The sequence below is a fragment of the Lithobates pipiens genome, unplaced genomic scaffold (genome assembly GCF_037356315.1).
Source record: "Lithobates pipiens isolate NorthernLeopardFrog02 unplaced genomic scaffold, aLitPip1_a1.2 Scaffold_8, whole genome shotgun sequence".
NCBI classification, from domain to species: Eukaryota; Metazoa; Chordata; class Amphibia; order Anura; family Ranidae; genus Lithobates; species Lithobates pipiens.
Window position 1 is genome coordinate 107,900,656 of NW_027507903.1, and position 13,383 is coordinate 107,914,038.

The 13,383-nt window shown below is 42.9% G+C and overlaps 1 protein-coding gene across 4 annotated transcripts in view; it reads right to left on the reverse strand.

Moving 5' to 3' along the window:
• The window catches only part of LOC143963465 (uncharacterized), a 106,122-nt gene that overhangs the window by 4,778 nt on the left and 87,961 nt on the right, over positions 1 to 13,383 (reverse strand). For all 4 annotated transcript variants that reach the window (XM_077473096.1, XM_077473097.1, XM_077473095.1 and 1 more), the window contains 3 exons: positions 11,033 to 11,140; positions 9,279 to 9,431; positions 7,894 to 7,954 (listed from right to left, as the gene is read on the reverse strand). In XM_077473096.1, coding sequence (XP_077329222.1) covers positions 7,894 to 7,954; positions 9,279 to 9,431; positions 11,033 to 11,140 — 322 coding nt within the window. The remainder of the gene's footprint in view (positions 1 to 7,893; positions 7,955 to 9,278; positions 9,432 to 11,032; positions 11,141 to 13,383) is intronic.

A 13,383-nucleotide genomic window follows, 5' to 3' on the forward strand; every position in this document is an offset into this window, starting at 1 on the left:
AAGCTATAACATTTCCAGAACAACTGGCTTGCTAAATCAGCCTTTTTCAACCGGGTGCCCAGGAACCCTGGGTTGCCTTGAGGTTTCTTCAGGGGTGTCTTGGCAAATGCCTAAAAATTGCCCAAGAATTGTATACAAGGCGGTGGGTGGTTGAAATCTGCCTTTTAGTTACCCAAAGCCACAGGTTTTCATTGTGTACACCATTACAACCTTCTAGCTGCCAACCACCTAATGACCAATGACATCATCATTCGATAAGGAGGATGTCAGTTTCCTGCATATTATCAGTGGCGTTGCTAGGCGGGTGCGGGTCGCACCCCGGTGACACCCGCCAGAGGGGTGACACCAGTGGGTAGCACCACCGCTAACACTGTCTGCTGCCCTGTGTCTCGCGCCGAGGCTGTGTCCCTCAGTGGAGTGGAATGAAGCCACCTCCCCCTCCTCTCTGTTTACATCAACAGAGGAGGAGGAGCCCCAGCTCAAGGGATGCACATCGCTGTGTGTGTATCTTCTGTTCTGACTGAGGTCTGTTAGGGGAGTGTCTATACTGCTGGGGGGTCTGCACTGGGGGGTCTGTCTGCACAGAGGGTGGTGCCTGCACCGCGGGGTGTGACTGCACTGAGGGGGGGGTCTGTACTGCCGGGGGTCTGTACTGACGGGGGGTCTGTTACTGAGAACTGAGGGGGGTCTGTACTGCTGGGGGGGTGTCTGTACTGATGGGGTCTGCACTGGGAGGTCTGCACTGAGGGGGTGTCTGTAATGCTGGGGGGTCTGCACTGAGGTGGGGGTGTGTGTACTGATAGATGGGGGATCTGCACTGAGGTGTGGGTGTGTGTACTGATAGATGGGGGGTCTGCACAGAGGTGGGGGTGTTTGTACTGAGGTGGGGGTGTCTGTACAGATGGGGGGTTTGCACCGAGGTGGAGGTGTCTTTACAGATGGAGGGGTCTGCACTGAAGGAGTGTCTGTACTGAGGGGGGAGGTTTATACTGAGGCAGGGGGATCTATATTGATGGAGGGTGGTCTGTACTTAGTGGGGGGATCTATACTGTGGGAGGGGGGTCTGTAGTTAGTGGAGGGGGTTCTGTACTAAGGGGGGGACTATAGTTGGTGGGGGGTGACACCATTTTTTTTCGCACCAACCCTAGTGACACCACTTCATATTATCCTTATTTGACCTGCCCTTGCCTCTCTCCATCAGCTTTGGGGTCTCAGCTAAGTGATGGAGAAAAATTGAGGGAGAAGAGAACAATAGTCATTACCAGTTTGCAAATGTGTAATTGCTTTGGAAGACTAAATCACCTTTAACGTTGGGACTCATACATGTATTAATGTTGCTGCATTATGTAAAACTATCAGAATACATTTTAGATTTTAGAATGGGATGCCTCAAGACTATCCATAACTTTAAAAGGTGCCTTGATTGAGAAAAGGTTGAGAAATACTGCTCTAAATCACTGACCTAAAACAGGCATGCTGCTAGAAAATTCAGAAATAAAAGTCTGAACTTCTAGTTTACATATTTGTTGTGGGTCACTAACTTGAAGCTCTTAAATTAGTATAAAAACCAACTAACATCTTCAATAGGTTAGTTCAGCATGGCAGCCTACATAGATTCTTAGAATAAGTTTGTTTAAAGTGAACCTATCATTCGTGTTTAATTTTTCAAAGTAAAATCCCTCCTAGTAAAAGCAACTACAAACTGATTGCTGCTATACTGATTTACTAGAAAAAGCCTCTTCTGTGTATGCCAGCTAGAATAACTAAGAGTCTGAATTCTCTATCCAGTAAATGTTCTCTCATCAGACAGGGGGGTGATGAGAAAAGAATAACAGGAACTCACAAAATGAGCTTTTTCTGGACAAAAAAAGTAATAACAGTGACTGGACCCAACCACTGCTCCATCACACCACCACCACTCCTGGATCATCACTTCCAGTAGAATGTGTTGTGTTACTTCCGCTTGCCATACAGTCACGTCCCGATGAGTTTTGTCATCAAGACTATGTGCGGGGATACGAAGTCATCTGGAATCCTTGGACAGTGACTAGATAGACTAAAGCCCCGTACACACGAGAGGACTTATGTCCGACAGACTTCCGAAGGAGTTCCGTCGGAGTTCTGCCGGAGTTCCGATGGAGTTCTGACGGACTTTTCGGCGGAGCGGACTTGGCCACACACAATCACACTAAACTCCGACGGATTCGAACGTGATGACGTACGACTGGATTCGAATACGGAAGTTCATAGCCAGTAGCCAATAGCTGCCCTAGCGTCGGTTTTAGTCCGTCGGAATAGCACACACACGAACGGAGTTTTCGAAGGGACCCGGGTCCGGCGGAGTTCCGTCGGGAAAATTTGAAGCATGTTCCATATTCTAAAGTCCTTCGGACTTTGGCGAGTCAAAAGTCCGTTGCAGCCCACACACGATCGAATAGTCTGACGGACTCAGTCCGTCGGACTTTGGACGTTGAAAAGTCCGCTCGTGTGTACGCGGCTTAAGCCTATCCAGTCATTGTAGCGACTTTACACAGTATTAAGGCTATAAAGATTTGTGACTTGTGAGTGTAATTTGAGGCAGATCAGAAATAAATGATGTTTTTAACATATACACTTTCGGAGTTCCTTTGTTTTTCCCTTTTTTATGGTCATAGCTGTTGTGCATATGAACAACTTGATCTGGAGAGTCCCGGTGGTGGAATGAATTTAATAAAGAGATAAAGCGCATTATGCTGAACATGAGAATGTGAGGCAACGTAATCTGGTGAGTGTCCTACTGGGAGCTGGGGACACTTGAACATGTGATGTGGTGTGCACAGTATTGAGAAGATTTTCACAGGGTTCATCAGGACTTTTAAAGAGTGGCCTTATATGTATACTTTATAGATATATTATTTTCATACAAGGACAACCCTGGGTGTTTATTTTAGCTTTGTTTCTTTATTATTTTGTATTTTTCTTTATACAATTTTATTAATGTTTATTTGGATTTTTTATAGTATAGTTATGTATGACACCGATTTATGTAAGATAGCGTAAGATATTTTCTCTATCATAAGGGAGTGAATTTATTTGGATTATATTGTATTACTTTGAAAGTGAAAGACGGATAGATAAAAAAATGTTTTTGGTTACATACAGTTGGTCCCAGCCAATGACTTATGGCCATGGCCTGCTGATCGGCTTAGCAAACAGAACCCTGTGTTTACTAACAACACAGAGCTCTGTCATGGAGCAGCGATGTGGCTGTTTTTTTCTCCATGCAAAGCAGAGAGAAAAATCAGTTCACCATTAGTAAAAGCAGTACACATTACAAACATTACACATTGTTAGGCACACTGTTAACCCTTTGATTGCCCCTCGATGTTAACCCCTTTCCCAGCCAATGTCATTAGTACAGTGACAGTGTATAGTATTAGCACTGATCACTGTATTAGTATCACTGGTGATGTCAGTGTTAGTCAGTTCCCGCCCACCGCACTATCACAGTCTCACTATAGGTTGCTGATCACTGCTATTACCAGTATAAAAATAAATAAAAATTTCAGTATATATACACAATACCATCATTTGTAGACACTATAACTTCCATGCAAACCAATCAATATACATGTATTGGAGTTTTTTTTTCTCTTTACCAAAGACATGTAGCAGAATATAATTGGCCTAAACGTATGAAGAAGTTAGATATTTTGTACTTTATAGCAGAAAGTAAAATATATATATATTTTTTTCAAAATGTTCAGTTTTTTCATTTATTTAAAGTTAAAGTAAACCCCCCTATCGTTTTCAGCCAAGGAAGCTTTGCCTCTGTTTAATCGACAACTACCATGATGCTGCACATGTGATCAGTTTAGACACCAGCCATTGGTTGGCTTGACAGTTTGGTTGAGAGCACAACCAATGGTAATGTTACATTTCCAACACGTGCCAGAAATGAAACTGTTTTATGGATGGGTTAAAAAAAAAACAGTGGTAATACCCCCAAAAGAAAGCTGCCAGCAACCTGATGCCACTGTGATTATACACAGTGGGAGCCCAGCAGCAGATACCGCAGCCTCGATGTCTGCCGGCATCCACCGATTACACAGGAGAGGCATAATGACAATCTGCCTATGTAAACAAGGCAGGTTGTCATTATGTCAGATGGAAAGGTATTGATCCTGTGTTTCTGCTAAGCAGGACCTTGCCTAGTCAAAGCACCCCCCCCCCCTCCCCCAATAGTGAGTAAGCATAACCTAGGCACACATTTAACCCTTTGATCGCCCCAGATGTTAACTTCTTCTCAGTCAGTGTCATTAGTACAGTGACATTGCATATTATTTTTTTTATCACTAATCACTGTATTAGTGTCACTGGTCCCCAAAAAGTGTCAGTTAGTGTCTGATTTGGCCACTGCAATATCGCAGTCCCTCTTTTTATGAGGAGGTAAGTAAAACCTTGTACAGAGGGGTGGCAGTGGACATGGTATATCTGGACTTTGCAAAATCGTTTGACACAGTCCCCCACACACGGCACATGTGTAAGGTAAAGTCTATAGGCTTGGGAATATCAGTTTGTAAATGGACAGAAAACTGGCTAAAAGACCGAATTCACAGAGTAGTGGTTAATGATTCTTACTCTGAATAGTCTAAGGTTATCATTGGTGTACCCCAAGGTTCAGTGCTGGGACCCTTACTTTTTAATATCTTTATAAATGATATTGGGTCTGGGATCAAAAGTAACATTTCAGTCTTTGCAGATGACACCAAGCTATGCAGTGGAATAACGTCCTTACAAGATGTCTCCAATTTATAAGCCAACCTCAATGCTCTGTCTAATTGGGAAACTGAGTGGTAAATGAGGTTTAATGTAGACAAATGTAAAGTTATGCACTTGGGGGCTAAGAATATGCATGCATCATACATACTAGGGAGAGTACAACTGGGAGAATTGTTGGTGGATCATAAGCTCAAATAATATCATGCAATGCCAAGCTGAGGTTTCCAAAGCTTGTAAAATCCTTTCTTGTATTAAAGAGGTATGGACTCCAGAGAGAAAGATATACCGTATTTTTCGGACCATAAGGCACACTTTTTTCCCACAGAAATATGGGGGAAAATGTCCCTGCGTCTTATGGTACGAATATACCAAAGGCACCGCCCCCGCTGGCACCACCCCCCGCCGCCGGCACCGCCCCCTGCCATGGATTGCATTGCCTTCCGCCGTCACCACCGGAAGAGAGAGTGGGGACAGACTTCCCATCCCCCGTGGGTGCCGGACGACACAGAAAACAGGCCATTATGGGCCTGATGGAGGAGGGAGAAGTGCCAGCTGTCCCTTGGGGAGCCCAGGAATGATGACCGGGGAGGAGGAGGAGGGTGGACCAAGGACAGGAGGAATAGGCAGGCCGATGGGATAACATCGGGTAAGGCAATGGTCAATCTGCATTTCTATGTTAATGGTGTCACTCTGCATTTCTATGGCATGGTCACTCTGCATTTCTATGGTAATGGTGTCACTCTGCATTTCTATGGCATGGTCACTCTGCATTTCTATGGTAATGGTTTTACTCTGCATTTCATGGGCACTGAAAAATATTTTAGTACACCATTTTGTTCAGAATATTTTTTTCCTTTTTCAACCTCTAAAACCTAGGTGCGCCTTATGGTCAGGTGCGTCTTACGGTCCGAAAAATACGGTAATTTTGCCCCTGTACAAATCATTAGTAAGACCTCATCTGGAATATGCAGTTCAGTTTTGGTCACCAGTTCTCAAAAAGGATATCAAGGAACTGGAGGAAATGCAGGGAAGGGTAACCAAACTGATAAGAGGCATGAAGGAGCTCAGCTATGAGGAAAGATTAGAGGAACTGAATCTATTCCCTTTTGAGAAGAAGAGCTTAAAGGGGGATATGATCAGCATGTACAAATACATAAGTGGTCCATATCGTCAACTTGGTGTTGAGTTATTCACTTTAAAGTCATCACAGAGGACAAGGGGGCACTCTTTAAGTCTAGAGGAAAAAAGATTTAATCTCCAAATACGGAAAGGTTTCTTCACAGTAAGAGCTGTGGAAATGTGGAATAGATTCCCTCCAAAGGTGGTTCTGGCCAGTTTGGTTGATTGCTTTAAAAAAGGCCTGGATTCTTTCATAAATGTACATAACATAACTGGATATTAACATTTATAGGTAAAGTTGATCGAGGGGGATCAGGAAGGATTTTTCCCCTCTGTTGTAGCAAATTGGAGCATGCTTTACTGAGGGTTTTTTTGCCTTCCTCTAGATCAACGGTGGGTGTAGGTTTGTATGAGATTGTATTTTTTTTATTTTTTTTGGGTTGAACTTGATGGACTTGTGTTTTTTTTCAACCTGACTAACTATGTAACTATATAAGTCGGTGATCACTGGCATTACTAGGAAGAAAAAAATATTCCAGTTTGTAGACGCTATAACTTTTGCGCAAACAAATCAATATATGCTTAATGGGATTTTTTTACCAAAAATATGTAGCACAATAGATAAAATGATAAAGAAATTGTAATTTTTACATTTTTTATTGGGTATGTTTTATAGCAGAAAGTAAAAAAAAAATATATATATATATATTTTTTTTTTAATTGCCGGTCTTTTTTTATTTATAGCGCAAAAATTAAAACCACAGAGAAAGCTCTATTTGTGGGGAAAAAAGACAAAAATTGTATTTGGGTACAGTGACGTACAACAGCGCGATTGTCAGTTAAAGTAACACAGTGCTGTATATCGCAAAAAATGGCCTGGTCAGAAAGGGGGTAAAACATTCCAGAGCTCAAGTGGTTAAAGCAGACCTTCAGTAATTTTTTCAACTTTCCGTCTGTTAATTATTAATGTTGTTGTTGTTTTAACTTTGGATAGTAAAACATTTTTTTCTACCAGCAAATACCTTATGCAGCCCTCTTCCTGTTTCTTGTCTGGTAAAAAGCCTAGGCTTATGACATCATGCACATATCTCTCTCTAACTCCCCTGAGAGTTTGCCTGGAAGGGAGGAGGGATGAGTCATAAGAGGGCCAATCAGAGCTGCAGGGCTGCAGAGCTGGAGGCATGCCTCTGTGTTTGTTTAAATTTAGGAAGTGAACAGGCAGCAGCTTAAAATGGATGCAGCCAGACTTGGTGGAGGGAGATTTCTGCAACATTTGTGGCAGGTACAGAATCACAATATATATATAAAATAATATGCAAAGTGGTTAGAGTGAAGCTTCAGAATGGCAAAGATGTTGTTATTACAAATTACGTGAGCAGACTGCAGTTTCTCTTTTAGGCTGTGTTCACATATGAGCAGGCAGGGGCTCACAGCAGGAGTCCGGTGCATCCTCGTTCACCGTTTCAGGTCCTATTTCAACACGAATTTTTGGCTGAATTCGTACCTGAAACTGAGAAAAAGACGCACAGGGCTCCTGTGCAAATTGCACCAGAGCTGCTGTGGAGATATGTAAACCGGCTCCATAGAGAGCCAGTCACAATCTTCTGCTGTGCGAATTGGATGCAGTAAAAACCTGCATCCAATTCGCACTAGTGTGAACCCAGCCTAAAGTAGTGCAATGCTGAATAGTAAAAATTACCTGGTCATGAAGGGGGAAATATAATAATATTAAATAATAATATAAAAATATAATATAATGTATAATCTTATGGGAAGGCTTTTGTTGAATTGAGTTTTAAGAGAAGTGCTCTGAAAGAAATGCCATTGTAAAAACAGAATCTGAAGGTGGGTGTTTTGGAACTAAAATTCATACACATAACTATTTGCAGCACAATATATACTCAAAACTGACCACTTCCTGATTCATGTGATCGTGCCCCTAGTCTATTTTGTCTGCTCCCGGCCTCCTACATCTTTTTTTGTTTTCCCAGCAAAGCTGAGGCTTGTACAAACCTTTCATTAGAGATTCATTTTTTTCTCGCAGCATTTTGATTTCAGAAGACATTGTGGATATCTGAAAAAATAATAAAATATTAATGCAAATTCATTTAACAAGTTAATTTTGACTAATCTTGATAATAAAGAAATTGTACTCTTCCTAGTATTGCAGTATAATTATTTTACAAAGGGAGGAAAAATAAACATATTGCTAGGATTCACCATATTTATCGGTTTATAACACGCACAGGCGTATAACACGCACCCCAATTTTAGGTAGTTTAAGGAAAACAACTTCCATTTTAATTAAAGAACTTTGAAGCAAAATTAGGGTCACAGCTCATCAATGCACCCTGCTCAGTGCCCATCTGCAGCCATTAAATTGCCCAACAATGCAGCCTGATCAGTGCTCATCTGCAGCCATTAAATTGCCCAACAATGCAGCCTGATCAGTGCTCATCTGCAGCCATTAAATTGTCCAACAATGCATGCTGCTCAGTGCCCGTCTGCAGCCTCACCTTTCCCATCATTGCAGCCTCACCAGTGTTGGATTATCCCTGCTGTCTGCGAGGGAAGAGCCGCGATCTACTGGGTACCCGGTGCTTCATCACTCAAAGCCACGCCTCCTGGCCCTGCTCATATCATAGACAGAACAGTGGCCCAATGTGGGGCCAGGAGGCGTGGCTGAGTGACGGAGCACCGGGTACACAGAAGATTGCGGCTCTATGTAATTCAGAGGCACTCGCTCCACTTCCCTCAGAGACAGTAGGGATCGGTGTATAACACGCACCCACGATTTTCCCTCTTCAGGGGAGAAAAAGTGCTTGTTAAACAACAATAAATACGGTAAATATTAAATGTTTAAACTGTTGAAGTTAAAAAGCTGCCCAAAGGACAAGGAAATAAGGTATATAGAGAAATATATTTTGCAAGGAATTTTTTTTGGAGTAGTAGGGCTTTCAGCCCTGCATAGTGTGAGAAGCCATGTGTTTGTTTTTGTAATTGCAGTGAGATGCATGGTTGCCGTACACGCTCGCCTACAGCCATGTGCTTCCATTCCCCAATATGAGCTGCTTGCAAGCACCTTGCTGCAAGTACAAAAACATAGACACATAGCTCTTCATGGTATACAAGGCCGAATACAAGGCTGTCTTTAATATGGACTGGACCCTGGGCAAACATTTTCTTGGGCCCTCCTGAATCCACTTGTCAACTATTTTCAGGCAGTGTAGGCTCAAGGGGCAACTGCTCTGGGCCCCACAACAATGACTGGGCCCGGGGCAGCTACCCCTTTTGCTCTGCCTTAAAGACAGCCCTGGCCGAATACATATGTGAATAAACCCTAATGCTACAGTACAATATAGTATAGACAAAAAAAAAGACAGAATGATGGATTGTACGTTTTCCTGTTGCTCTTTCAATTGTGTCTGTAATTTCTTGACATCTTTTTCCTCTGATTCTCCATGCAGGTTTTGCTGTTCTTCCTGTTGCCTTTTCTCCTTGACAACATTCTCCTGATGCTCTTTGTGTGCTTTGACAGAATTTAGCACATTCTGAAAGAAATCAGATCCTAAGATTGTAAATACATACAATATATAACAAAAGTAAAGACATCTGCCTGTCCTCATATTGCCTCCTCCCCAACAAGATACGAAGAGATCTTCTAGGTACATGCATGGTGGATAGTTTTGTTTCCTTTTCTCTATAGAAAATAGACACATCGGAAAACATCTGAGACTGTAGAATCTGAGAAAGTTTCTGATCAGACAGCTCACCTGGATAAAGAATGCAAGCATTCAACTGTCCCTGATTTGGAGGGACTGTCCCTGATTTGGAGCAATGTCCCTCTGTCCCTCATCCCTCCTCATTTGTCCCTCATTTTGATCTGATTTATATAGTTGTATATAAAATGCACTTTTTATCTATCACAAAGTGTTTTCCAGCGCTAAACCTTCTATCTGATTTCTAAATTGCTGCCTTTGTAAATTCCAAAAGCCAATATAAAGGAATATTAGTGGTAAAAAAAAGCATTTATGGGTTTAACAAATGTTTTTTTTGTACAATTCTCCTTTAAGGGGGAGTGGTGAGGGGTGTGTCCTATGCCTGCATACTTTTTGCTGATAGGTGTCCCTCATTCCCATCTCAAAAAGTTGGGAGGTATGCTGACCACATCTGTAAAGAAGCTCTGATATGTTAGACAAACCCATTCTTAGTTTTAGCCATTACAGAGGAAGGGTTCATTAAAATCATGTAAGCATTATTTTCTTTCCCCATCAGCTTTTATTAGAATTGAGATGCGTTTATGACGGTATAATTGTTACATTTCAATATCATTATTTGTGGGTCAGATCCCTGAAACTACTTTTTAAATGTGTTTATAAATTGCACTGTGCTTGTGGTCAGGGCACATCTGAATGATGATTCCTCTTTATATTTATTCTGCTACATGTTTTTGGTAAAAAAAATCCCAATAGGTGTATATTGATTTTGTTTGCGCAAAAGTTATAGCATCTACAAACTATTAGATATTTTTCTGTAATTTTTTTTTTTTTGTAGTAATGGCAGCGATCAGCGACTTATAGTAGGATTGCAACATTGTGGCGGACAAATCAGACACTAAGTGACACTTTTTGGGGGCCAGTGACACCAAGATATGCACTGTCACTGTACTAATGACACTGGCTGGGAAGGGGTTAACATCAGGGGCGAACAAAGGGTTAAATGTGTCACTAGGGCATGATTTCTAACTGTGGCGGAGGTGCTTGTACTGTGGGAAGTCAGAGAGCCGTGTCCCTGCTTAGTCCTCTGTCGGGACGATCGGCGGGTCCCGCTGATTGTCTCCTGCTGTGTCCAATTACAGCGGGAACTGATCGCCAGCATAAAAAGAATGTACAGGTACGTGATTTTGCCCCCCGTTAATTCATAACTGCCAGATATAAAGCCAACTGTCACCCTCATAAGGTTCAATGTTTAATGTTCAATACTGTGTTACCAGTTTTATCCCAGGCTATACTGCAAAAGTGGCTATTAATCCGTACTCATTGGTGAAATGTTGTGGCCACCCTTATGTTAACTGGATTCTCGCTTACAAAAAAAACAAAACAAACAAACAAAAAGTTTGAATGAGGTGAACTTCAGTTTGTATATAAATTACCTTCACTAATCTGGATTTCACTGTCCAGTCGTCAGCTGGCTTCTCGTCTTTCGGAATTTGTTTATAAGCACTTTCCAAGTTTTGCTTTTCTTTGAACAATCCCTTGAGCTGCTCAAATAGACAGAAAGTACATATAAGCAACATAATGAAGAAAGCCGATATATTGCAGCTGTTTTGTTACTCACTACCAGATGATGACAGATTTATGATACATCACATAACACTTTTTTTTTTTCCAAGCATTTTTTTTAGGGTTGCACCGATACCATTTTTACCGGCGAGTACCAATACTTTTGGCCAAGTACTTACCGATACCTTTGCGGTGCAAATTGAGCCCATACAAAATGAATGTATGCAAAGAATCGCATGTGATTTGAACAGGAATCGCACCACATTCTTCTTCAAATCACATGCATTTTCCTGCACTGCTCCTGTGTGAACACAGGCTGAAATCACTCTGACAAGCCAGGGTTCACACAGGAGAGGTGCGGGAAACTGCATGCAATTCAGACAGAAATCGCATTCCTGTTCAAAACCGCATGTGATTCTTTGCAGTGCACCGCAAAACATTGCCTTGGGTATCGGAGCATTTGCAGGAGTGTCAGCACTGATAACAGTATTGGTGCAATACTCCCTACTCTTCGTACCAAACTGAAAATAAAAAAATAATAAAAAAGAAGAAACGCAGAGGTAACATGTCAGCTCCCTCAGCGGTGACCAGGAGGTGATGTCGGTGTTCTGACAGATACAGTCCGTCTATCAGATAGTGTCCGCCCCGTACTGTGCAGGCGCAGCTCTTGCGCAATAAGGAGCAGAAGGAGATCCTGAAAATCTCCGAAGATGAATGGCTCCTGCGCCGTGAGTCCAGGTGCGAGCCCCACCATAGGGCTGCATAGGGCTCGCCAGCCCTTGCTCGGGTCGCTGCCGAGTGAACACAGGCTCTCCTGAAAGGCAGAGCGTCCTGACAGCTCCTGCGGGCGATTTCTCCCCCTCCTGCTCGCTGTCACTGTGCAAAACAGCAACTGCAGGTTCCTCTGTGTGCCAATGATGCCTGAGCTTCCAGCCTGGACCTGTGGGTGAGTGCACACTGCAGTACACCCTAATCACTGAACTGTCCCTATCTGCCTCCCTCCTCTCCCCCATTTGTCTCCTCCTCCTCCTGTTCTTTCAAAACATTCACAAACTTTCAGTTAGGCAGACCATAGATGGTGCAAATTTATTTCCTGCAACCACAGATTGCAAGAAAGAAACTTGCATGATTCCCCCATCAGCACAGTCAGTGCTTATAGGGGAATCCCTCCCGCTGAGCAATTGTATTCTCCCAACAAATAGCGATTATCACTAGTAGATATAGCAACCCCTAGCAATAATCATAAGAGATTCCGGCAGGGCTGGTTGTACCCAATTTGATCGATCAACTTGGTACATTCAAGTCTGTCTATTAATGGTTTAAATCTCATTCAGTTCTCGCTGAAATGGCCGAGATTTATAATTGTCTATGGCTGGTCTTAGCTCTTAGGCAGACCATACATTGATCACTTTTTTTCATTCAACTATTAAGATGAATGGAAAAAAAGAGAAGACTGTTCCAATGGGGGGCCATCTACACTTTCCAGATGGGGGAATCCTCCCACTGTGAACCAGCGGTAGAACTACCATTGTTGCTATCCTGTCCCTGCTAGATCCTAATAGACTGCCACCGCTGCCAAGGAGACAGACACCAGACCAGCGCTGTCAGTAGCAGGGGCAGGACAGCAAGAGGAGGCTGAGGAACCCCCACAGTGGCAGAACACCAAGGCCCCGTCGCAAGTGCAACCTTTGCAGCCCTGACAGTTCTCCCACTGCTTTGGACCCTTATATTTTCCTGGTGTGCTGATGACTGTTTTCTGACACCCTGGGGGGCCCCAATACACTGGGAAGGTAGCTCACTGCAAAACATTTTAAAGGGTCTAGTTGCGGGATCGTAATAGAGGCCCCCAGGATATATATAATTGCACCCTCTACTTTTGTCCTTCTTCCCCCATGTGTCCCCCTAAATATGAAAGCTGGAGACACCACTGTTTATTAGCTATCCTATTCCTTGTTCCAGTACTTCTACCTGAAGCTCTGTGCTGTTGGTGTTCCCTCAGGGTTGCCATGTGCAGTGCAGGGTTATTAACTCTGTACTGTAAGTGAGGAGGCAAGCATGCAATTGAAGCCCGAAGCACCTTAGAGAAATAGCAGTCCTGGAACAGTATCACAGCTGGGGGGGGATCCTGCCCAAGTAAGTAATAAGGCAAGTATAACTCCGTACTGATGCACCACTAGACTAAACAAGCATTTCATCCTTGCAGCACAGGGGCCCTACTGCA